This window comes from Thermoascus crustaceus (genome assembly GCF_041956765.1).
Source record: "Thermoascus crustaceus strain CBS 181.67 unplaced genomic scaffold VTN00scaffold_8, whole genome shotgun sequence".
In the NCBI taxonomy this organism is placed as follows: Eukaryota; Fungi; Ascomycota; class Eurotiomycetes; order Eurotiales; family Thermoascaceae; genus Thermoascus; species Thermoascus crustaceus.
The window spans coordinates 312,756-334,841 of record NW_027192534.1 but is presented as its reverse complement, the minus strand read 5'-3'; the positions used below and the strand labels follow the sequence as shown (position 1 = coordinate 334,841).

The 22,086-nt window shown below is 52.5% G+C and overlaps 10 protein-coding genes across 10 annotated transcripts; 6 read left to right on the top strand and 4 right to left on the bottom strand.

The window, feature by feature from the left end:
- Positions 1–170: 170 nt before the first annotated feature.
- On the top strand, positions 171–1,078 carry VTN00DRAFT_9713 (60S ribosomal protein uL1; the record flags this gene model as incomplete). Its single annotated transcript, XM_069436699.1, has 4 exons — positions 171–189; positions 276–453; positions 552–745; positions 816–1,078. 4 exons carry the CDS (start codon positions 171–173, stop codon positions 1,076–1,078), a joined length of 654 nt encoding a protein of 217 aa, XP_069284312.1.
- A 255-nt stretch (positions 1,079–1,333) lies between these two features.
- Positions 1,334–2,608, bottom strand: VTN00DRAFT_9712 (uncharacterized protein; the record flags this gene model as incomplete). Its single annotated transcript, XM_069436698.1, has 1 exon — positions 1,334–2,608. One exon carries the CDS (start codon positions 2,606–2,608, stop codon positions 1,334–1,336), a length of 1,275 nt encoding a protein of 424 aa, XP_069284311.1.
- A 339-nt stretch (positions 2,609–2,947) lies between these two features.
- Positions 2,948–4,401, top strand: VTN00DRAFT_9711 (uncharacterized protein; the record flags this gene model as incomplete). Its single annotated transcript, XM_069436697.1, has 2 exons — positions 2,948–3,070; positions 3,157–4,401. The coding sequence occupies 2 exons, from the start codon at positions 2,948–2,950 to the stop codon at positions 4,399–4,401; spliced, it is 1,368 nt and encodes a 455-aa protein (XP_069284310.1).
- Positions 4,402–5,133: 732 nt separating this feature from the next.
- VTN00DRAFT_9710 (uncharacterized protein) lies at positions 5,134–5,932 on the bottom strand (the record flags this gene model as incomplete). The annotated part of the gene is made up of 2 exons (XM_069436696.1): positions 5,134–5,499; positions 5,585–5,932. The coding sequence occupies 2 exons, from the start codon at positions 5,930–5,932 to the stop codon at positions 5,134–5,136; spliced, it is 714 nt and encodes a 237-aa protein (XP_069284309.1).
- Positions 5,933–6,785: 853 nt separating this feature from the next.
- VTN00DRAFT_9709 (uncharacterized protein) lies at positions 6,786–7,244 on the top strand (the record flags this gene model as incomplete). Its single annotated transcript, XM_069436694.1, has 2 exons — positions 6,786–6,810; positions 6,973–7,244. 2 exons carry the CDS (start codon positions 6,786–6,788, stop codon positions 7,242–7,244), a joined length of 297 nt encoding a protein of 98 aa, XP_069284308.1.
- Positions 7,245–10,080: 2,836 nt separating this feature from the next.
- VTN00DRAFT_9708 (uncharacterized protein) lies at positions 10,081–11,334 on the top strand (the record flags this gene model as incomplete). The annotated part of the gene is made up of 1 exon (XM_069436693.1): positions 10,081–11,334. One exon carries the CDS (start codon positions 10,081–10,083, stop codon positions 11,332–11,334), a length of 1,254 nt encoding a protein of 417 aa, XP_069284307.1.
- A 1,852-nt stretch (positions 11,335–13,186) lies between these two features.
- VTN00DRAFT_9707 (uncharacterized protein) lies at positions 13,187–14,442 on the bottom strand (the record flags this gene model as incomplete). Its single annotated transcript, XM_069436692.1, has 5 exons — positions 13,187–13,259; positions 13,337–13,401; positions 13,469–13,962; positions 14,058–14,170; positions 14,276–14,442. 5 exons carry the CDS (start codon positions 14,440–14,442, stop codon positions 13,187–13,189), a joined length of 912 nt encoding a protein of 303 aa, XP_069284306.1.
- Positions 14,443–15,654: 1,212 nt separating this feature from the next.
- VTN00DRAFT_9706 (uncharacterized protein) lies at positions 15,655–16,899 on the bottom strand (the record flags this gene model as incomplete). Its single annotated transcript, XM_069436691.1, has 1 exon — positions 15,655–16,899. One exon carries the CDS (start codon positions 16,897–16,899, stop codon positions 15,655–15,657), a length of 1,245 nt encoding a protein of 414 aa, XP_069284305.1.
- Positions 16,900–17,599: 700 nt separating this feature from the next.
- VTN00DRAFT_9705 (uncharacterized protein) lies at positions 17,600–18,154 on the top strand (the record flags this gene model as incomplete). Its single annotated transcript, XM_069436690.1, has 1 exon — positions 17,600–18,154. One exon carries the CDS (start codon positions 17,600–17,602, stop codon positions 18,152–18,154), a length of 555 nt encoding a protein of 184 aa, XP_069284304.1.
- Positions 18,155–19,703: 1,549 nt separating this feature from the next.
- Positions 19,704–21,826, top strand: VTN00DRAFT_9704 (uncharacterized protein; the record flags this gene model as incomplete). The annotated part of the gene is made up of 6 exons (XM_069436689.1): positions 19,704–19,742; positions 19,906–20,009; positions 20,410–20,579; positions 20,666–20,700; positions 20,805–21,110; positions 21,197–21,826. 6 exons carry the CDS (start codon positions 19,704–19,706, stop codon positions 21,824–21,826), a joined length of 1,284 nt encoding a protein of 427 aa, XP_069284303.1.
- Positions 21,827–22,086: the final 260 nt, after the last annotated feature.

Here is a 22,086-nt window from a genome sequence, read left to right as displayed (position 1 = left end):
GGTTAGCTCCTCTCGACACCCACAAGCGGGATGGAGAATTCCCACCACCGTAAAAAGAAAGCGACCGTCCGCTGGAAATTGCTCGCTATCCCACTTAATCTCCCAAGACATTTACGCGCAGAGCCTCACCATAAGAATTTAAAGAATTCTTTTGGAAGACTGTAGCCATCATGTCGAAGATCACAGTCGGTGAGTTTTCCCTGCCTCCAGAAGATGCCAGTTTCATGTGTGCGCAAGCCAAAGACCGAAGACTGACGTTCACGCGTCTCGAACAGCCGGAGTGCGCCAAAATGTCCAGGAGTTGCTCGACTACTCCCAGAACCAGAAAAAGAGGAACTTCCTCGAGACCGTCGAGCTCCAGATCGGTCTGAAGAACTATGACCCCCAGCGTGACAAGCGTTTCTCTGGCACCATCAAGCTGCCCAGCGTTCCTCGTCCCGGCATGAGCATCTGGTGCGTTTTTTCACCCTCGATCGAGAACTTGGATAATTATGGGAGGTTCGAGGACTATAACATGAGCGGTCTTAGCTGATGGATATATCTGTCCGTAGTATTCTCGGTGACCAGCACGACCTTGACCGTGCCAAGCACCACGGCATCGATGCCATGTCTGCCGATGACCTGAAGAAGCTGAACAAGAACAAGAAGCTCATCAAGAAGCTTGCTCGCAAGTACGATGCCTTCCTGGCTTCCGACTCCCTCATCAAGCAGATCCCTCGTCTTCTGGGACCCGGTCTCTCCAAGGGTGCGTTCAACTTTGGCTCTATCTGTAACTAAAACCCAATGTACCAGATGAAAGCTAACATGCCCCATAGCCGGTAAATTCCCTACCCCGATCTCCCACTCCGAGGACATGGCCAACAAGGTCACCGAGGTCAAGTCCACCATCAAGTTCCAGCTGAAGAAGGTGCTCTGCCTTGGTGTTGCTGTTGGCAACGTCGGCATGACCCAGGAGGAGCTCGTCGCCAACGTCATGCTTGCCATCAACTACCTTGTCTCCCTTCTGAAGAAGGGCTGGCAGAACGTTGGCAGCCTTGTCATCAAGGCTTCCATGTCTCCTCCCAAGAGACTTTACTAAGCGTGGTGCGCTGCGCTGTTTCGCATTGGGGGTCGTTGAAGCACTTGTGAGATAGTATCTGCTCTAGTTAGGCAAATATGAATCGCAGTGCTTCGTTCCTGAAGCATGGATACCTGGAATAAAAAATCAATCATGATTGATGAAATTGGATATCTTTGTTTGCGCCTTCATCAGGGCGGTATCGACATCGGAGTACATTGCTGAAAAACCGACGGGATATGTAGTAGACATGCATAATTCGGCTGACACCGTCATTCACTGCATTCCCTCCATCAAGTCCGATTTGTCCAATATCATTCCTCTGATCCCAATGAACTCCCGGAGAGCCTCCCATTCCTCCCCTTCCTCCTCACCCCTCCTCCAGGGATCCTTGAAACCCCAGGCACACGCAACCTTGTCAAGTGCGGCACGCTCCTCTTCCCTGAGCCAGCGTTGTCGCAACGGCATACCAGGCAACCACACCACCCGCTCCATCTGGTCGTTGGCCGTCGTGATGGCGATGATTCCGACGGAGGACGTAAACCCTATGTACGCCAGGGTCGCAGCAAAAGCGATTCCCGTCGCCGTGCTGGGATCCATGGTGTTCTGTAAGGTGGATGCCCAAGAGGCTACGGCATAGGATGCAGCAGGTGCAGCGGCCAGCCCGGACAGCGGTAGAGCTGCCTTCTTGAAAACCTTCGCCCTGTAGAATGCGGGGGCGCAGAAGGTATTGTCGATAATGGCCAAGACGAGGGGAAGATTCTTCTGGTCGATAGCGACATCGAGAGCCATGTTCGCCAATTCCGAAGGAACAGCGTTGTTGACGCTCTTGGGGTCCTGCGGGCGATACTTGATCGGCGAGCTGTTTGCCTGAGGAACGGGCTTATTGGCGTAGAGGGCAAAGATCTCGGGGAAATGCTCCGCATTCTTCACCAGCGTTTGGATTTTCGTGTAGTATTCCAGAGCCCCAGGGGATATGAAGACTTTCTCGTCCCGTAGCAGTTCGTTGGCAAGTTGCGATATTGAATCAGTCACCCGCCGCTCGGTGCTCTTGGATACATTCGACCGCTGCGCGCTTTGGTTTTTCTCCTCCAGGCCCAGCAGAGAAGATGTCGCATTGCCTTCATCTTTGTTGGTAGAACCCCCCTGGTGGTCATGCTCTTGTAGGACAATGGATTCCACGATCTTCTGGCACTTCTGCAGCAGCTGTACCACTGTCTCATCCAAGGGTACAGAATCCGCATCTCGAATCGCGCGAAACTCCTGCTGCACTTGTTGTAGAGCCAGCTCTGGGTCAGCTGGTATCGAGTTCTTGGATGTGCTTGACGCGAAACGTCTGGAAACGGATTGGGGTGCTGTCAATGGCACCGTCCATGTGCGCTTCGATCGCAAACCGGGGTAAACATCGCGGCTATACTGCAAACTGGTGGGGGTGTATGGTTGTGAGATTGGCCTGCGATGACCAGCTCGGACAGTGGAGAATTGGCAGAATTGGCAGATCGGCACCTGGAGCCGTGCGCTCCTCTGTGGCCTAAAGGTAATACCTTTCATCTCTGCAGCATACGTCGTGTTGTATGCGTTGGCGACGGCCGCGATGTTGGGCAGTAAGAGAGCGGAGACGCCGTCACCGCGGTCCGCGCTTACTTACCCGCAGCACCGCCACCAGCCGCTCCAGTCCCTTTGAACGTCCTCCATGCTCCGTACAACTGCTCTCTGCCTGGCGTCCAGTCACTCTCACCACACCGCACGACAGTCTCCAGGCCCGCGTTGGATCGTTTATCTGGAGACGACGGTCACCTTATCTGGTTGGCTGTGAACCCGGTTTCCTGCGTGCGGCCTTTGGGTTTCAACTCTGCCAGGGTATCTATTTAGATACCCGTCCAGAGCAAGATGCCTGCTCCTCCACCTCCACCACCACCTCCCCCGCCTCCGGGCATGGGGGGCCCTCCGCCCCCTCCTCCTCCTCCAGGGAACCTCCCGTCAAGGCCGTCAAAGGGAGAAGTGAAAGATAGGGTATGTTCTGGGAGCTGACAGGGCCTTTGATTATCCATGTCGTCATTTGCACCCGGAGACACCTGGTAGCTAATCACTTGCAACAGAGCGCGCTTCTTCAAGATATCACCAAAGGCACTCGTTTAAAGAAAACGGTGACGAATGACAGATCTGCACCTATGATCCAAAAAGAATCAGGAAAATCCGCAGGTCCAGCAATCGGCGGTGCACCGCCTGTGCCAAAGCCTCCTGGAGGACTTGCGCCCCCCGTTCCTCCCGGCGGAGCCGCAAACAGACTACGGAGTAACAGTGAAGGACGTTCCAATGGGGATAATACTAGCGGAGGAAGTATTCCATCTGCTCCACAGCTGGGCGGTCTATTCGCCGGAGGAATGCCCAAGCTGCGCAGTCGAGGAGGTGTTGATACTGGCGCGAATCGAGCAGACGCTGCATATCTCTCCGATTCAGATAGCTCGAGGCCGACGCCTCCCTCGGCGCCAGCTCCGAAAGCTCCGAGTGCTCCCAGGCCTCCTGGAGCACGCCCTCCTCCACCTCCGTCTGCAGAATCTCCCCCTGCTCCTCCAGTTAACCGAAAGGTCCCTCCAAGGCCGGCACCGAGACCGTCGACTGCCTCCACAACAACAACGAAGACTGCCCCGGAGGTCCCTCCGCGTGCTCCTCCGCCATTGCCTGGTTCAGCAAAACCTCCTCCTCCAGTCTCCAGGAAGCCCTCCGCACCAGCTCCGCCCCCTCCTCCCTCATCCGCCAGTCCTGCTCCTCCAACGGCTCCGCCTCCTCCACCTTCAATGTCCGCTCCCAGAGCTCCTCCTCCGCCCGCACGATCTACGCCTCCACCGCCTCCCCCGGCGGCAGCCCATTCAGCCAATGGAGTACAGGCAGCTTCTATAGCAGTGCAAGCCGCACGAAACGCCTTCTCACACAACAATAACAACAACCATGCACCTTCAGCTCCTCCTCCACCACCTCCCTCTTCGTTCGCACCCTCAGCACCTCCAGCGCCTCCTCCACCTCCTCCAACTTCACCCCCATCCGCCCCACCTGTTCCTCCGTCATCTCACACCCCCCCTACCCCTTCTCGTCCTACGTCACATAACGACCAGCCGGCGGCCAAATCAATGCTGGACCCGAGTTCGTACACTCTCACAAACAGCGGACACTCTCCACTATCCAGCCCTGGAGGCTCCCCCGGAATGGTCAGAATAGAAGACAACAGATTCAAATTCCAAAATGAGAGTCTATTCCCGAAGCCCCGGCCGTTCCAGGGCGGAGTCCGGAAGTACCGTGCTGGAAGGGGCAGCAGCGTACCGTTAGATTTTAATTCTCTAAGCTGAATTGAAATCGAATGAGGTATTAAAGTGAGGCATTGATTGAAAAAGCAAAAAAGAAACCGAAAAGCCGATTGATTGGTTGGTTGGTTGGTGGAATCTGTTTGTCCATATGATATATCCATAGCGACGCGAGAGATTCTTTCTGCGCTACTAGAAATGGCAAACTGGTTACCTATTCTACTTTGTTTTATACCGTTTCTGCTGTGCTTCCGGATTGATTCGTTTGCGTTGCGTTGTGTCTGCTAGTTATTTCTGTTGACTTCTTTCCCCTGTTCTGTAGAGAGTGGTCTGGTCTTCCGATTTCTGAGTTTAATTTTGTTTTCCGTTTTTGTCTTTCTTATCTAGTTGAAATTGTCGGATATGGAATACCCGAGTAATAGAAAGAGAGTTTTGATAAAATGAGAAAGGTCCGGATATTCTCCTACATAATCTAGCAGCGGAGTGTGGTTCATTTCTCCATACCCGCTCCGTAGGTATATGCCTTGTACAGTGGTGTTTAAGCATCAATAGTTATTGTATTACATTATCAGATCATGGGACAGATGGCTTCGTCACAATCTTTTCTCCCTCTGTGCTTCCTTTCTTTGTCAATGTAATTGTAGTATATTAGTTGTTGTGATATGTCACCATCCTAGATGCTTCCTATCATCTCCTCACATATTTTATTATTCCACTTTTCGCCGTTTACAGCTCCGCGACTCTCCACAGCTGTTAATCCCACTCGTCGTGTAGCGCTCATCGTAACCCTGCCATCTCTCCGTCATGCTCTGACCCCCCAAAGAGAGGCAGATCACACCAGAGACAGACACGACGCCGCTCGCCGTCAGCGCCAGGTGGATTCGAGCATCCCTCGCCTACGCAGGTCTGCCTCTGCAGGTCCACGTCTCTGCACTGCCTCGCGCGACAGGCGGAGCAGATCCACCCGTTCTTGGCGGTGCAGTGGCAGAAGTCACCGTGTCCGGGGAGGAAGTTGTACGGAGTGGTCGCCGGCGGCGACGTGGTGAAGCTGCGGCCTTTGTGCGGCTTGCCTTTTGCCCAGCAGCCGACGCAGAGGTAGCGGGTGCGGGTTCTGTAGGCATTTATGGGCTTTGCGAATGATTCCTGATATTATTATATTACAAGGTTATCAATGAGGTTGTAAATGGGGAAAAAATGAGCTGAGCTGCTGAGTGGGCGGCCGGCTCACCTTGACGATACACGCATCGCATACTGGCATGGAGCAGTATCTACATAGCTTCGAGATGTTGCCTTTCCTGTGATTGAGTTCGGAGCAGAGCATCTGCGCAATGGACTTCAGGCCTGTCCAGTACCCCGTTCCATGTTCACCCACATAGATATCCGGCCGGACATCGGAGTCCGTGGATGCGGTACCATTTGAAGAGGAGGATGATGATGATGGCGGGGGGAAGCCATGCAGGGCAGCTCTGCATTCGGAGTTTAGGCGTGATAGATTCAGTAGATCGCCGATTCCCAGATGGGAGGCGAGGTTCGAAACCACCGGCCAGGGATAGAAGATGTCCAGCAGTCCAGGCATAAATCTTGGGGGTATCAATGAACGAGAGGAACTTCAATATGCTATCTTCATAAGCAGTTTCAACAAAAGGGCATTCAGAGTCAACTCAAGTGTACATCCAACAGTGGACTTCAGACCACAACGGGAGCTCCCCACGCTTCTCGATCCTGACCTCGTGACGCGGGATAAGACAACCGCAGGAAAGATGACATGAACGGCGTAGCTACAGTCCTAAAGGTCCATCAATCAACGCATCCTCATGAACTGCTGCTTCACGAGCGTCGATCTGGCAGCTCTGAGGCGCGGCGAACGTGCAGCCAGTTCGGACAGAAACCGAGAAGCGGGACTGTAGATCGTGGAAATGTAGAAGATATGTACTCGACCGAAAGGCAGATGCCATCATATGTTTTGTCAGCGTGTGAAAGCCTCAGCCTCGTGGAGAGCGTCTCGGGACCGTCCGTGCAATCCGGAGCGGATGCGGATGCGGATGGGGCACCTTTGGCTTTGGCTTTAACCTATCCCCAAGCTTTCGAACCCCGTCAAGCGGCACTTGACTACCTAGCAAAAGTGCTCTGCTCTGACAAGCCACAAGCTTTTCACACCTCCAACGTCCCGATTCCCTATCTGTGTCCCTCCGCCCCACAGACCGACAGATAGACCGGAGTGATCGCAGCTACGAGGAACTGCTTAACTTCGTCGCCCGCCTGCCTTGCCCTCGTGTGCCGCGTGGAACGAGGGCGGAGGGCTCTCTTCCCACGCGCGTCAGAGAGCTCCCGTTGGCTCGAGACAGAGGAATACAAGAGCTGAGCTGAGCTGAGCTTAGCCGTCACTGGATTCTTCAGTTGTCGTCGCAGCCTTCAGCTTCGTCGCCATAATGTCTCTTAGTTCATATATAAACAGTGAGTTGTATATGAATCCCAATATGCGGGGAGGGGCCGCAATGACTTCCCCGCGGCCACCACCTGTCCTACCTACATACGGACAGAAATAGCTTGTTTTCTATACTATACATCATACTTGGGGCTTACGGCTCATGCTAACCTCATAAAAAATAAAAACAGAGAAGGTCCTCATCCTCACCGTGGATGGCCGCACCCTCGTCGGCACCCTCCTCTCGACGGACCAGCTCACGAACCTCGTCGTCGCGAACACAATTGAGCGGATAATCCGGACGCCGGACGACCCCGAGCCCAGCTCGCAGATCGAGCACGGCCTGTACCTGATACGGGGAGACAATGTCGTTGTATGCGGCGAGGTGGACGAGGCTATCGATGCCGACATAGACTGGTCGAAGGTCAAGGGCGAGGTGGTTAAAGGGACAAAGAACATATGATGAGACTTAACTCATGGGAACGGGAATGGCGAAAGGGCTCTCCGTTTTTTTTGTCTCTTCGTACCCCCGCGCGTGGATGCATGGCGAGAAAAATATGACGACGGATCTAAACAGGCGAGATTAATGGCGGTAACCACTTGGAATGGACTTGGCTGCGTGCTCAAAAAGAAAGAAAAAAATTCTTGGGGGGATTCGGATATTACGAGCAGTCTTCGCTAGCTCGCATTCTGATGCTGAGCGGGGGAAAACGGGTTCTGCGGGCAATACGGATTATCATTCCCTCCAATGCTCTCTGAAACGCGTGAAGAGCAAGTGGACAGAGGACCCAGAATGCCCCTCTACACACAATTCTTCCAAGGGCAGAAAGAGAGGACCATTCACATCCAAGACCGTTGGAGCGGCATATTAAGTTCCATCTGTGGGGGGTCTCCATCAGAACATGCCGCAGCCAGGTGGATGTCTCTACAGTTGAGAAGAAAAAGAAGAATTATGGTTTTTTTGGGCGAGTGTGCATGCATGTATATCCATTTAGAATTTGTGCATTTTCCTTTTTGCAGGAGAAAATAACAATAATTTTGTTTGGCAAACACTGACAAACTCTGTCCGTTTACATGTCTTGAGCAGTTTTTTTGATAATCTTTTTATATACACTGCTACTGAGGTCAGCGATTACAGCGTATTGTGAGGAGGCTGGTTTCTACCGAACTGTTCTAAAGTTAACGCTGAGCATGACCCGGCACCTGCAGAGCTGAGTTGTACAACACACCTTTTTTCTCGTGCCAGTTCACCAATTCGTGCGGTGCCTATTAGTAGGTCGACCGTATGGAGCTGAGCTCTGTCTTTTTTATCTACCTACCCACACTCTGTCCAAAGTTACCGACCTTCCGGTATTGATACGGGTTTGATCGCTTGTGAAATCTCTGTATACTTTGAAAGGCGTATCTGATATCTTATTTATGCGGGGAGGACATCGTTCCCAATGGCGGAAGAAGAAAAATGAGATCCGGATAGTCCCGAAACCTATCATCTATTAATCCTCACCGGAGGGGACCGTTTTCGACCCGAGATATCCCATCCAACTGCGGATGAAAAATTATTCAAGGCAAACTGAGGCCAATGCACTTCTTGATGGGACGACACCATCTCGCGGGTGGCTTTGCCGCTTTAGCCTTTTTAATCCCATGACATTCGAAGTAGGCCAAACTAGCCTGTGCGGAAGTAAGTATACTCCGGAGTTATACTACTCCAGTCTCCGGAAATTCGTATGCCATCAGACCCACCCGTTGCGGGATTATGTGATTGAGACGGATAGACCCAAGGATCAAATCAGCCAAGCAATGTGACAGAACCAGAAAAACAACTTATTGCAGGGTTAGAAAAGGATCCAGAGATAATAACTCTCACGCACAGTTGTGCTTCTGGAACTGGGAGAGCGTCCAAGACTTCCAACGGCGTAGAGAACGTCATCCTAGACAAACTTCAGCTAAGTACTAGGTTGCATCTGAAGCCTAAAGACGTTGTAGTTAGTTTGAGAGACGGATGCTGACATGTCACGTGTCTCCATACGATAATAATATATCCCTGGGACATAAAAATAACCTCACACTGGAAAGAAACCTGTTGTTTGCTACATTGAAAGCAGGAGAGAAACCCCGGCAACATGCACGACATAATAATCTGGAAACAAGGGAACCCTGTTAGATCCTGGCAGGAGGGAACTGCTCTCCGGGGTAGACCACAAAGCAGAATTATTCAGAAACGGGAAAAGTCACGGGTTGACATGGTTCGTTTCGGCCCTCGGAGGTTTTCTCAACCCCAGGATCTGCCTCGTAAAGCGTCGTCTCTCGAGCCAGCAGTTCACTCCGAGACCTCTTCTGGAGCAGCCGCAAGCGAGATTGCATAATACCCTCACGCAGTTCCATCACAGGGCAACCGTAGAATTCGACCTCTGAACTCTGTAGGAGCAGTGCGTCTGGGCTTGGATATTTAATATTATTGCTGTGGACTTGACATTTTAACGGCTGGCGATCACATTGGCCGATCAAGGCCTCCCGTCCCCTTGCGCCCGTTCTTTTCCCGTCTCGTATGCCGCGCTCAGCCTGTCTCATTGTCGACGTCAGGCCTTGGCTCCCGAGCGATGTGTTCCCCGTCAAGCTGGTATTTATCTTATCGCAGCCAATGGCGGTAGGGGCGAACAGCCACAGGATCGCGAGAGGAGAAACGTGTTCTGCAGGAGGAATGTCTGGGATAAGCGGTTAACGGGCTCCACGGGAACCAAAAAAAAACACCCTTGAAGTCCACGTTGCAGTGGGCCAGACGGCGCGATGGTCTGTCGACGGCGTGCAGTTGAGCGGTTGTCCCTGAGCGTCCGGCGCGAGACGGCGCGCTTCTGCTTTCCCCTTTGCGGCGCCTCCGTAGGCTGCCCAGCCACGGCTCCCCTCGAGATCAGCCTCTCCTGTCTGCTCTACATCCCCCCGACGTCCAGTATATACTCTGTCCTGGGCTTCCTAACCGCCTTGCTGCCTGCTGTCCCAGCTCCTTTGTTGATTAAGGTCACTCCTTTTTGTCCCCGTAACTCTCCTCCATCCAGCCCTGTCGCCTCGATCGTCACCGTCCCTTCCGGTCGCTGGGCGGCCTCAGGTTACACGGTATCTCCGACGACCCTTTCATGTTGACCTCATCGCGGTGACTGCGAGCCTCAGGTCACTCTCCGCTCTGTCCCCGCAAATAGATATTACCCGCCTGAGGGCTGTTCAGATGTTGTCTCTCACGCTGTCGGTTTCGGAGTCTTCAGCACCCAGCAGATTCCCCCGACACGCACTGTAGACGCCTCACCATGTGGCTCTACAGAGGGGCGCAGTCTGCGGTCTTCTATTACGCCTCCTGCACACCGTGTGCAGCTGCCGCTGACCAGAACAAACGGAAGAAGGAAGCCATACGGTCGCAGCGTGAGAAGGAGAAGTCCTCTGCTCTCGTCACCGACCAACCTAGACCCGTTCCGCAACCAACAGCGTTCAGCACGAACCCGGGATGGAAAGAAGAAATTGCGCTGGGTCCAGGCCCCCCAGCTAGAAGACATCGGCCCAACAACAATCGGACAGGAGGTCCACGGCCAAGTGTTACATCTCCAAGCTTGTCTGCGGAGAGCTTGGAAGATGAATCGCCACAGAAAAAGGAGAAAGGAGGACTTGGGGAACGATGGAACTGGATGCGGTACCAGAGGGAGGACGAGCCCCTCTGGGGTGATGAGCTTAGGGGATCTTCTGTCGGTATTTCTGGGTCAGGGAAGACAAACACTGGCAACTCGAGCAAATACTATGTCGCGAGAGCACCCCCCGTGAATGACCTTCATCCTCCCATCGTCAGTGGCCCCACCAGCAGAGCAGAGACTAGGTGGATGCTGCAGCCACCACCTAGTGCAAGGGTCATGGCTGGAAAGGAGAGGTTCGACCCATCAAGTCGTGGGAGCCGGGGTGCGAGCCGCAATGGTAGCTCTCGGAAAAGGAATCCCAATCTGAAGGCATCAAAAGAAAGTCCAAAGAAGGAAGAAAAGGCAGAGGATGTGCAGCGAGGGCAGTCGATCCCTCTCGATGAACGGCCCAGTCGGCCTCACAACGACGGATCCCCAGCTGCTTCGAGGAAGAAACCTGAGAAGAAACATAAGCCTCCTCCGATTACAATATCCAATAACCCTAATTTGGGGGATCTCAATGTCCCTACGCGACCTCCGCTCGCTACAATCGCATCCTATTCGGTGCTTGTGTCTGATCCAAACCACCCTCACGATGAATTCTACATGAATGCATCATCGCGCTCATATTCGCCTTCTACCCCATCCTCAGTAGCCGATTCGTCAGAAGCATCTCCAGGATTTTTCCGATGCCCTGAGACACCACGTTCACGTCCCGGCTCGGATGACAGTGGCAAGGCTTTCCGTACCACCCCTATCTCTAAAACACTGACCACGCTGCAACCGTATTGCAAAGACGTGCAATCGTTGCACGTGGAAATCAATGACGAGAGGGATGGACTGCACGGCCCCGACCAACTTCGAAAAGTACGACCGTGGCGATGGAGCATGGACATATAACGTCAGCTCGCAGTACGGTCGTCGGCATACAACGCGTGAACCTCGCCCATCGCGATTCTGTGGTGTGCAGGGGTCTGGATATCTGATCTTTCGTGGGACATATACACTCTCTTGACTGGCTATTCGCAGGACGGATACCTCTGTACAGATCGTCGTTCGGACAACATGGCAGGACCAGATACGACCGACGAAACTCATGATATTGGCCCTTTCCCTGTCCGTGGAGTCCACTCACTACAGAGGCCACTGCTAACTCAAGATCCAGTCATTCTCTGCTTTGCTATACGTTTTTGTCTAGTTCCCTTCCTTCTCTCCTTCCCCTACTCTTTTTATGTAGTATACAGTTTTTTTTTTTTGGTAATTGCATTCCCCTTGTCGTCTTCTATGTACCTAGAGCCCTGTTCACCCACCAAGCCTTCCGCCCCGTTTTGGCTGCTGATTTCCTTTGTCCTTGCCCTTTGCTCTTGCCTCTCCCCATCGCTCTGAATCTACGTCTTTTTGTTAATGCATTCTGGCGTTCTGTTTGGAATAACGACATGCCTTTTTTGCGTTCGAGTGTTCTTTTGGGGGCCTGCTGGATTATTGCATAAAAAACTCTTTTTCTTAACTAGTTACCTCCTTGGTTCCTTGATTATCGATCGACAGCCAGCAAATTTACCTTTTTGGCATATGTATCTTCCTAGGCTAACCGTTTGGAAGAGGTCTAACGGCTGTTGGACAGGACAGGATAGGACAGCCCTATACCTAGATATCCCCGGGACCCCCCCCCCCCCAGATAAAAATAAGATAGGATAGAGAAGAGAGGGGACAGGGGACGATGGGAAGAGAAAAGGGAAGAAAAGAGAAGAAATGGGCAAGAGCTAGATAAGATAAGAGAATTGAAAAAAAAATATTGATGATCCATGTACATGCAGGGGTAAATTGAGTAGACAAGGTAGCCTTCAACGAGTTACTAGGTACAGTACTTACTGCCCGTCAGAGTTACCGTACATATTACAGTATCCATGGCCATGCTAACTAACCGCCTACATAGTAACTGCTAAATTAAGGATTAATAATAATAACACCTGACCTACCTATACAAGTCCAGGTACTGTACCTATTTGTTTCATCAGTTACTAAAATTAACCGGGTGAATATCAAAATAGGATAGGATAGGATAGGATAGATGGCAGGTAGATTCCATATTGCTACTTACCTAAATTAATTAAGCCTTAAAAAACTTAAAAAAAGGCAGATACCTAAATGTTCTGTGCTTTTTTTTTGCTTCTTTCCTTACTACCCAAGGTTATCGCCCCTATCTTTTCGGCTATGCTAGGTACAGTACCTAAGGCTACCTAGACTAACCCGGCTAAATCGAATTCTCATGGAACAGAACTACAGTACATTAGGGGAAAAAGGGAACTTCAAATATAAATAGAACTTGCACTAAGACTAATAGATAGATACCTAGTTGGATAGATTGTAGATATGACAGGTGTAGTTAGGTCAGTGGTCAGGTCAGGGGGGCTGTGTAGGTAGGTAGGTGGCTGTGTCATGAAGCCGAAAATAAGGACACAAGATCTCATGACTTCAGGCTCATGTGATGATGGGGGCCAAAATGCATCAGGTCAGATGGAAAACACAGAGATGTCATCGCTCAAAGTAGACCAGTCGTTAGCAACGATGCATAGTTGAGCTGGCTCAGGTAATCTAGCTAGATACTATGCAGAAACGACATGAATGCGCCACAGAAACAAGTGAAATGGAAAAAGGATGCAGCTTTTTCAGGCATTTCAAGACATGATGTCTCATCATAACGAGTTATAATCGCAGAACCAATGGAGTAGTTGTTGTGCCTGGGACTTCCGCCTTAGTAGACCTTCTTCTTCTCGTCGACACTCAGCTGACCGGGACCCATGTTGACCAGGAGGACCAGACCGCCACTGCAGAAAGAAAGTGGAATGTTAGCTCACGTTTTCTGGCTTTTGGTTTCTGTAGCAGAGACAAAGGGGGAACCTACACGATGGACAGGATCTGGAAGAAGTCGTACTTGGCGAAATCCTTCTGCGGGTGGTGCGGGTGCAGCTAGATAACCGTTAGCAGTCAAGCTCTGAGACTATGTCATAGCCAGAGACAGAAATCTTCCACATACCGTCCAGAAGTTGTTTACCAGGACGTTGAACACACTCAAGATCAGAACCAGCATGACAGCGCTCCACTTGGCCTTGAAACCAACGACGACCATTACGCACGCCACGAACCCAAACAAGCTAACCAGTATACGCCAAAAACTCCACTCGCCGGAAAACACGAATCCGATGAACAGGAAAATGAGCAGGACCCGCCCGGCCAACTGGATGTACATCTTGCGGTCCTTCTCATCGAGCTGGGGCAGGCCGGCCGGCACGAACTTCTTGCGGACCCACGAGTCCGAGAGCACCATGAGAAGACCTCCGATGACACTCAGGTTGCGCAGGAAGAAGTTCAGGTCGAAGATCAGTCCGTATCCGAGGGCCTGGGTCACCACCACACCAAGCAGACCCGCGACGGCGTACTCGCTGTGTTTCCGTGTGATGACGAGGGTGGAGCAGATCGCCATGGCGATCACGTTGGCGATCAGGAAGATGTGCGTTATGCCCCATGGTACTGCAGGTTAACATCACTTGTTAGACTGGCTGCTCTTTGTGGCTCCATGCAGAAGAGAAATCGACTGGGTTTTTGCGGGATAGGAGCTTGCTTACTTCCTCGATACTCGCGGAGATACAGCAGCTGGTCACTCCACTGCGTGATTATACGGAGCGCATCTTCCAAGAAGGTGACGACGATCAGGAAACGGCCGATAGCTGGAAGGTGTCTGGAGGGAGAGAAAAACGCCGTCAGTCCACGAACCCTTGAGCAGAACTCCCCTTTGTTTTCCCGCCAACAGACAAGACGCGGAGAATAAGATCAAGAGACATACGGTTTTACAGGGTCGGCCAGAGTGTCCAGCCAGTCCTCTATCTTGCTTGTCTGCTCCCGAATAGCATCCAACGGGCTTGGATCGCTCGTCGCGTCCGCCCTCCCTGGTCCGCCGAAGGGGTTCTGGTGTCCGAGATTGTAGCCCGCAGTCCCGCGGATTTGCGCCATGGCGGAGGAGCTCTGGAAGAAAGCAAAAGGAAGGATCGCGTCACCGGGAGCTTCAGACGGAGGAGGGAGCACAAGTGAAGAACCAGCGGACGTCAAGGGGAAGAGAGGAAGAGAGGGCGGGGTCTGCTTGGAGTCTGGCAAGTTATAGATGGGAGCTTTGGCTCCGTTCAGGACACGATGACCGTAACTTGGCCCTGCGACCAGAAGGGAATGGTTGCCAAGAGCAGGGCGCGCGCGCTGGATTCGGCGGCGGAGATGCCAGCCCTAGTCCTGCTAGTTGCCCGCCGAACGCCGATAGCCGCCAGCTCGCGTCCTTCGAGAAGCCAACGGTCTCATATCAGTCAGACAAGTCCCAGGGTCCAGGTGTTTAGGCTGGCGATCTAAGATGCTCCCGATGGAACCGCAGATCCACAGGCATGCCTTCCTCGAATCGGCTTCTGGCAACGTTCGAGAAGTCTACTTCGACTGCCTACGAAAGAGCATCCACATCTTATATCTACGTCATCCGACCGATGTCACCACCACACGAAGTGGATTGCATTCATTCAACTGTTATACAGACGTACAGAATCTCAACGTTAATAGGCGAAAGCAGCACAGCAGCACATGTCGCCTGTAAAAAATACAAGCATATATAAATTGCATACAAAGGCAATACAGGGGGGAAGCCAAGCAAAACGAAACAAAAGGAACACGATGAGAACCAGAACTCTGTGCCGTTGTCATGTTGGTTCCACTGACAGCACTGGACCATCTGTGCATATCCCTCATATCGAACCACCAGAGGACGAAAAGACCATGGCCATGCAAGCTCTGACATTATTGCCCAGAACTTGCAGGGAGGATCGCAAGCGGACAGAGAACACAGCTTCGAAGAAACAGCATCCTGCAGGACACAGAATCTTTCAGTAAGGCAAGTAGTATGGTATAATCACTCGGGTGATAAGCGCAGGGTAGTTGGGGGTGATAATCCCTTGTCCTCAGGGACAAAGAACATTATTCATATTGAACACCATGGAATGGACTTTTCCCCTGAATAGAATAAGCGTACAGAGAAAACCTCGCCAGGTGGGAATTTGATACATGAAGCAACCAGAACGCCAAAGCCATGAGTAGATGTAATTGATACAGGGTAATGGGAGGGTAAAGAAGTAAACAAGGAACCCCGAGATAAAGAGACGCGGCAAGCGCATTCGCAAGGTGTGAGATAACTCACGCAATCCAGTCCGAGTCGAGAGGGTGACCCTTCTGACCACGGCGTGGGATCTCCTGGCGCGGGACCTCCTGAAGGGGCATCGGCGAAATCTTCGGTTCGGTCCAGTCGCTAGTTGCCTGGTTCTCAGAAGTGCTGGCATCGGCATCGCTGACGCTCTCATCGGCCTTCTCAGTCTTCTTCTTGCCTTTCTTGGTGGAGACGGTGGTCCATTCGTTCTCGCTACTCGCGGCTCCAAGTATGCGCATCTGTTCGTCTTCAGGTGGCAGACCCTGGGCCCACTTTCCTTGGGTCGAGTTGTTGACCTGCTTGGAGTTCTTACTGGCTTGTTGCGGCTTTGCAGAAGGCGTCTCCTTATCGAACGTGTCGAGGAGTTCCGCATGCTGACTCGGAATAGTCGTCGAGGCACCGTTGGTCATGTTGGTGGCGTTGTTGGCTTTCCACGCATTGGGCGGAGGTGTCTGCTTGGATCTGGCAGCCTCACGACGCTCAGCCTCCCTAGCAGTGTGGAGTTGCTTCTCGAGCAGCTTGCGCCTCTCCTGCTCGGCCTCCTGGATCTGCTGTTTCCTGGCCTCATTCTTCAGTCTCTGCTGGCGCTGCTTCTTGGTTTCCACAGGCTTGAAAGACTGTGGCTTCTGCTTCTTTGACTGGCTCTCAACCGAACCCGTCAAACGAAGAACCGAAGCACCAGGCGCAGGAGTCTCGAGCATGTCGGAGACATAACCGGCAGTGGGAACAGTAGCCTTCACCTCAGGCGACCCAGCTGGCGAGAGGTCATCATCTGCATCAGCTCCGGTCGTAGACGACGCACGGGTGGACACATGGGATCCCGAGACCTCACTGCTGCCGCTTTCGAGCTGGCTAGCGGCGGCCTTCTTCGCCCGCTTCTCCTTCTTGTCGTCTTTGCGGTTGGGTGATGGGGAAACCCCGGTCTTCACAGCGGCAAAACGCCTAGCAAACTCCTTGTTGTCGATATCCTCTTCCGGCTTATCAGCATCCTGAGATGCTGCCTGTGCTACAGGCTTCTCCTCCGGCTTGCTGACTGGTGCGGAGGATGGTTTGGGGGTCTTTTTCGTCTTTTGCTTCTGCTTCTTAGCGCTCTGAGTATTCTCACTCTTCTCGACGGCAGGCTTGACGGCAGGCTTGATAGCAGCCTTGCCCTTGATGTTGGGTGTATTGTTGTAGTACCAGCCTAGGCTGCCTGCGACGACCAGCACGATCGCCCAGCTCAGGTATGGGTTCATCTTCACTAGGACTGTTTATATCGTTGTCAGCAATTGCATCACCAATCACAGAGAGGAAGAGAATCGTGTATACGTACTTGGATCGGTGTCCAAATGGCAAGTAAAATGTGTTGTCGTGGGGTTTACCGACGCCGCTTCGCCCTAGGGTCCTCGCGCGGAGATGGTGTAGTGCGGAGGTTGCGACAAAAAAGCAGTTCGGAACTTGGTTGTACCGTTAAGCGCAATAGTCGTGTAGCGATCTCTCGCGGGTGTCCAGCGCTTCAGGGCATCAGGCTGGGCCGTTGAGATCACGGAGAGTCTAGGCTAAGTGCAGCGGGAAATGTTCTGGAGGCCAGATGGCCTTTGGAGAATCGGAGACCGTTGGAACGCCGTAAAGTCGTATCAGGCCAGCTCACAGAGCAAAGAGCTCGTCGAGCTGCAGTCGCGACTAGATGACAAGTTACGCTTGGGGGACCTGGAGCGTCAAGGGTTTCGATTGCGCTTAGGGGGCGTCAAGAGGTATGAAGGGCATGAGTTGGAAAGCAAAGGCGAGCGATCAGATGACGAGCGTGGAAGCAGCAGGCGTCATGATACGACCTCAGCTTGGAGAGAGGAGGATGGTCCTGGAACCAGCGAAAGCCAGAGGACCAGGCCAGGAGAGAAGCAGGCGAGAGGGCGAAGCGTGCAGTGAAGTATACAAAATCGAGAGAAAGAAGGCAGGATGGTTGAAGGTGATGTGGTCTTTGCGCGCTTGGCGTTCTGGCTGGCTGAGCCCGGGGCCGCGAGCTGCCCAGCTTGCATTACTCCATGCTGCTCGGAGCTCCTTACGCCGCGACCACACCGTCCCCCCTTCTTCTCTGCTTACGGTGCTCAACACTCCAGAGTCCACTTTATCCCCAATAGTCCCACGTTCATTGTTTCTGTGGAGAGCGTGCCCGGCTGTGACTCTTCACTGGCTGCTTACAGCTCCCACCGACGGTTCACGGCTCTCCACCACGTCTCCCAAGTCCCGAGGGACGCGGCCTGCAACCTGCGTACAAGACGACAAGTATGTATGCGCCCGATGTCGATGAGTCGCGTCTCCCCTGATGGTGGGTTCCGTGAAGGGACGTCGCATCTACGCGAGATCCCCGATTGGAGACGTCCACGGATATTAGTTACCCCTGGAGATAGACACGCACAGGGCCCATCTGACTGGCCACGTCTCTCGATCTGGTCTGTCGAAGGCTCACCCGGCGCGCGGCTTGTGCAGTGTGCCTGTCTCATTTCCCCTTAATGTATGCCACCCCCAGCAACTAACCCTATTCGAGCAGGAGACTCTCGACAAGCTACCAAGGTTTCAACATCGACACCGTTCCACTGAGCAAACTCCGGAACGTCTTAGATGTTATTCACAACAGCTAGACTGGGAACGGACACTGCTATTCCGTGCATCTTCAGGTGTTTCTCCCTGTAGTCGGCCGCTGGATCACATTTGTCACCCTTGGCCGCTAGGAGTACATAAATGGACGAAAAGACTATAGACAGAGCACAACGTATATCTCCTGGGGCTCGTTTACTTCAAGGGACTGCCACATTACCCATGACCGTCGGGCATACACATGTATTCTTCGTAAGGAATGCAACCTGTCAGCCGACCCGCACAGGAGGATCTCAGCAAACATTTCAGGACACATTGTTCAGAGTTTCCACGAGGACCTCCGAAGACAAGATGCACGGAGAGTCATCGGACATCCGAATAGCGTAGCATCAGTCTAGAGCACGGCGCGCCCGCTACCCAAGATCCGCCAAGAATGTCCGTAAGTGAATAGCTGCCACCAGCGTCAACAAATTTGACAGAAGCATACATTCTACAAGCGCACGATGGTTTTATGGTTAGATGATAAATCAAATTATCGCATGAACATGTCAGCAGATGCCAGAAAGCAACGTCGGGTGGTTCTAGAGCTCCGAGATCAAGGACAGGCGCATTTTCCCCGCAGCGACGTTTTCCAGCCTTCCAAGGTTGGTCTCGATGTACGGAGGATTCTCACATGCATGTCTTGGTTCTGCATGTTTCCATGTATGCGTGAGACCAGAAATGCGCGGCTCATGGCACCCAACATTCCGATCAAATGGGTGAGAGTCTGGGCAGATGTTTCTCATTTGTTTGACTGGTATCTTTGGCTGAACTCCTTGGCGCCGAGATGGCAGTGTTAATTTTTTGAAACTCGCTATGATACTTGCGGATACTTGACCGCAGGCTGGTTAGGCTCACTGTCGTTCACATTTAAGTAGCGGATGTCCCTGAGCGGTTTCTCCGTGCTTAAGTGAGCGCGGGCTGCATACGGATTGTGACCAGGCACTCGCATGTGCCGTTCGACATTTCCAATCCAGAGGGTTTCGAACGAGTATTGACGTTAACACATACATCCATAGTCTTGCCAATATATCAAGGCCACATAGATGACAAGCGTACTGCGTAGTAGGAGGACCCCGCTAACCACACCTGTCAGTGCCTAAGGCGGTAACTGCTAAGAACCTTATTCAATAATGACTTGACTGTTAATAGATGTTCTTTCACACTAAGAGTAACAGCTACTCGAGGGAGAGAAAGCCGCATCTTACGAGTAACTGGGTTAAGAGCTTTGGCTCTTTGTCACTGTCTTCTTTTTTGTACTGTGCTGCAATGAAGATATTCTGAGCCTGCGGTATCTGTGTTTGATACTACCCAATCTCGGATATTTATTTCTGCCGTTTGTCCGCACCCCTCAGTAGTAGCACGATAAGGAACGCAACTTCATTTTATCACTATCCAGTTCCAAGACAGGATACACGAAGCAACCATGGCTGCGAAAAAGAAGATCATCATCGATACCGATCCGGTAAGTATAATTATGTATACTTTCCCACCCTGTGCATGCAAACGCCGGACGCATATAGATGCAGCTACCCCACCATTCACCCCGCGCTGTTGGCCAGATCAAGAATGGAACCGCTGCATCCTCTTAAAGAACGCGACGACACAATGGCTAACATCGTATCTAGGGTATTGATGACATCCTCGGCCTCCTGCTTGCGCTTTCCGCGAAGCCGGAGGAGGTCGAGGTGTTGTTGATTTCGCTGACGTTTGGGAATATCGAGGTGAGGAGGTAAGTTCAGTCGTCAGCTGCAAACATCCATGCATGCATGTACCTATTAGACTGTATTTCAATAATAAAGCACGAAGGAGTATTTTAGGGATTCAAAGAAGAAGAGAAAAAATACTCATGATCATTCCCTGACGAAATATGTATACCCTTGTTCCTCTGGTTATCCATCGTCTATGATTTGTGCCATAACATTTGTACTTTTTTTACACCTTTGCATGCATGTTGTCTCTTCATGTCTCTTCCTCGCAAGTCTTATCATCATTTCCAGCATCCTTGTGTACATATAAGCCACATTCCTATGCTTCCTCCATGCATCCCATCATCGCATCTCTTTTCCCGTCCACATACCTCGCGGTCATTTGATCACATTTGAACAACCTGTCTAACTTGACGAATGCAGCTGCCTCCGAAACGTCGTCTCCATGTTCCACATCATCGAGCGCGAGATGAGCTGGCGCAAGGAGCGCGGCCAGCCCGAGGGGTTCGGTGCCCTGCGCGCGTTCCGCCCCGTCGTGGCCGTCGGCGCGGAGGATCCGCTCGAGGACCAGAAGATGCTGGCGGATTACTTTCGTGAGTATCCTTTTTTCTTATAACAAGAAACTAATATACATGGAAGAACTCAGCACGGGAAAAATACTAACATGATACTGCTACAGACGGAACCGACGGCCTCGGGGGTATCCATGCTAGTGTACGTATACTCATCTATCTATCCATCCATCCGCGTCTATTTAGATACTGGATAACCTACCGGATCTTATACACCATGTAGATACTAACAATGATACACGATAGCACCCGCACTTCACACCTGCCCAAACCTGGGAACACCTCTTCGACTCGGACGTCACCCCCAGCGTGATCGACACCGTGGAACAAACTGGCGATCAGCCTCCCGCGCACCGCTCCTTCATCGCCTCGAAGAAGCCCGCGCACGACGAGATCCTCCACATCCTGCGCGAGAATGACCCGGAGACGGTGACCCTCGTCGCGGTGGGACCGTTGACAAACCTCGCCCTGGCGGCGGCCAAGGATCCGGAGACATTTCTGAGGGTGAAGGAGGTGGTGGTTATGGGTGGAGCGGTGAATAGGCCGGGGAATGTAAGTTTCAATATTTCTTATGCTTGAATCCGAATTTATGTTTTTTATGGAAGGAAAGAAAAGCAGGTTGCTGATGCCATCTACAGGTCACACCCGTCGGCGAATTTAACGCGTACGCTGACGCCGTCGCCGCGGCGCGCGTCTTCGCCCTCACCTCGCCCAACCCAGCCAGCACGACGCCGCCCACAACCTCCAAGCTTTTGGCCCCATACCCGCCCAAACTCAGCAAGCAGCTCACCCTCAAGCTGTTTCCCTTGGATATCACCCTGCGGCACAACATGACGCGGGGCCAATTCCGCCGGACCGTCGGCCCCCTGGTGGAAGCAGGCTCCCCGCTCGCGGAATGGGTATCGGCCTTCATGGCGCACACCTTCCGCCAGCTCGAGTCCATGCACCCGGGCCACGAGGGGGACAACGCCTCACTGAGCCTGCACGACCCCGTGTGCGTGTGGTACGCGCTCACGGCGGACGACGAGCGCTGGACCCCGACCCCGACGTCGCCGGAGGACATCCGGATCGAGACGACGGGCCAGTGGACGCGGGGGATGTGCGTCGTGGACCGGCGGAACCGGCACCGGATCGATAGCGAGGTTGCCAGCACGAATGATCACGGGCATTGGTTGAGTATGCGGGCGGGGAATCGGATCACGAGGATGGATGGCTCGCCTGTGGAGGAGGCGTTTGGGGATATTTTGATGCAGAGGCTGTTTACCTAGGTGGCTGAGCTTGCTGGAGAGAAGGAAGGGGCGAAAAGGAAGGGTGATATTGGAAAGAACGAAAGATATCATCCGCAACTTCGTGAGGGTCGATTCCGAGAACCCCTCATCATTGCCGGGACATGATCTCACTTCATCAAAGCAGCATGCCTTTGTGTTTGATGATCTGTATATCATCTGATCTTATCCGACACACGGATAAGGTGGCAAGGTAATTAAATAATAGATAGGGGGCGAGTCAATAGATAAGACAAGGAGAG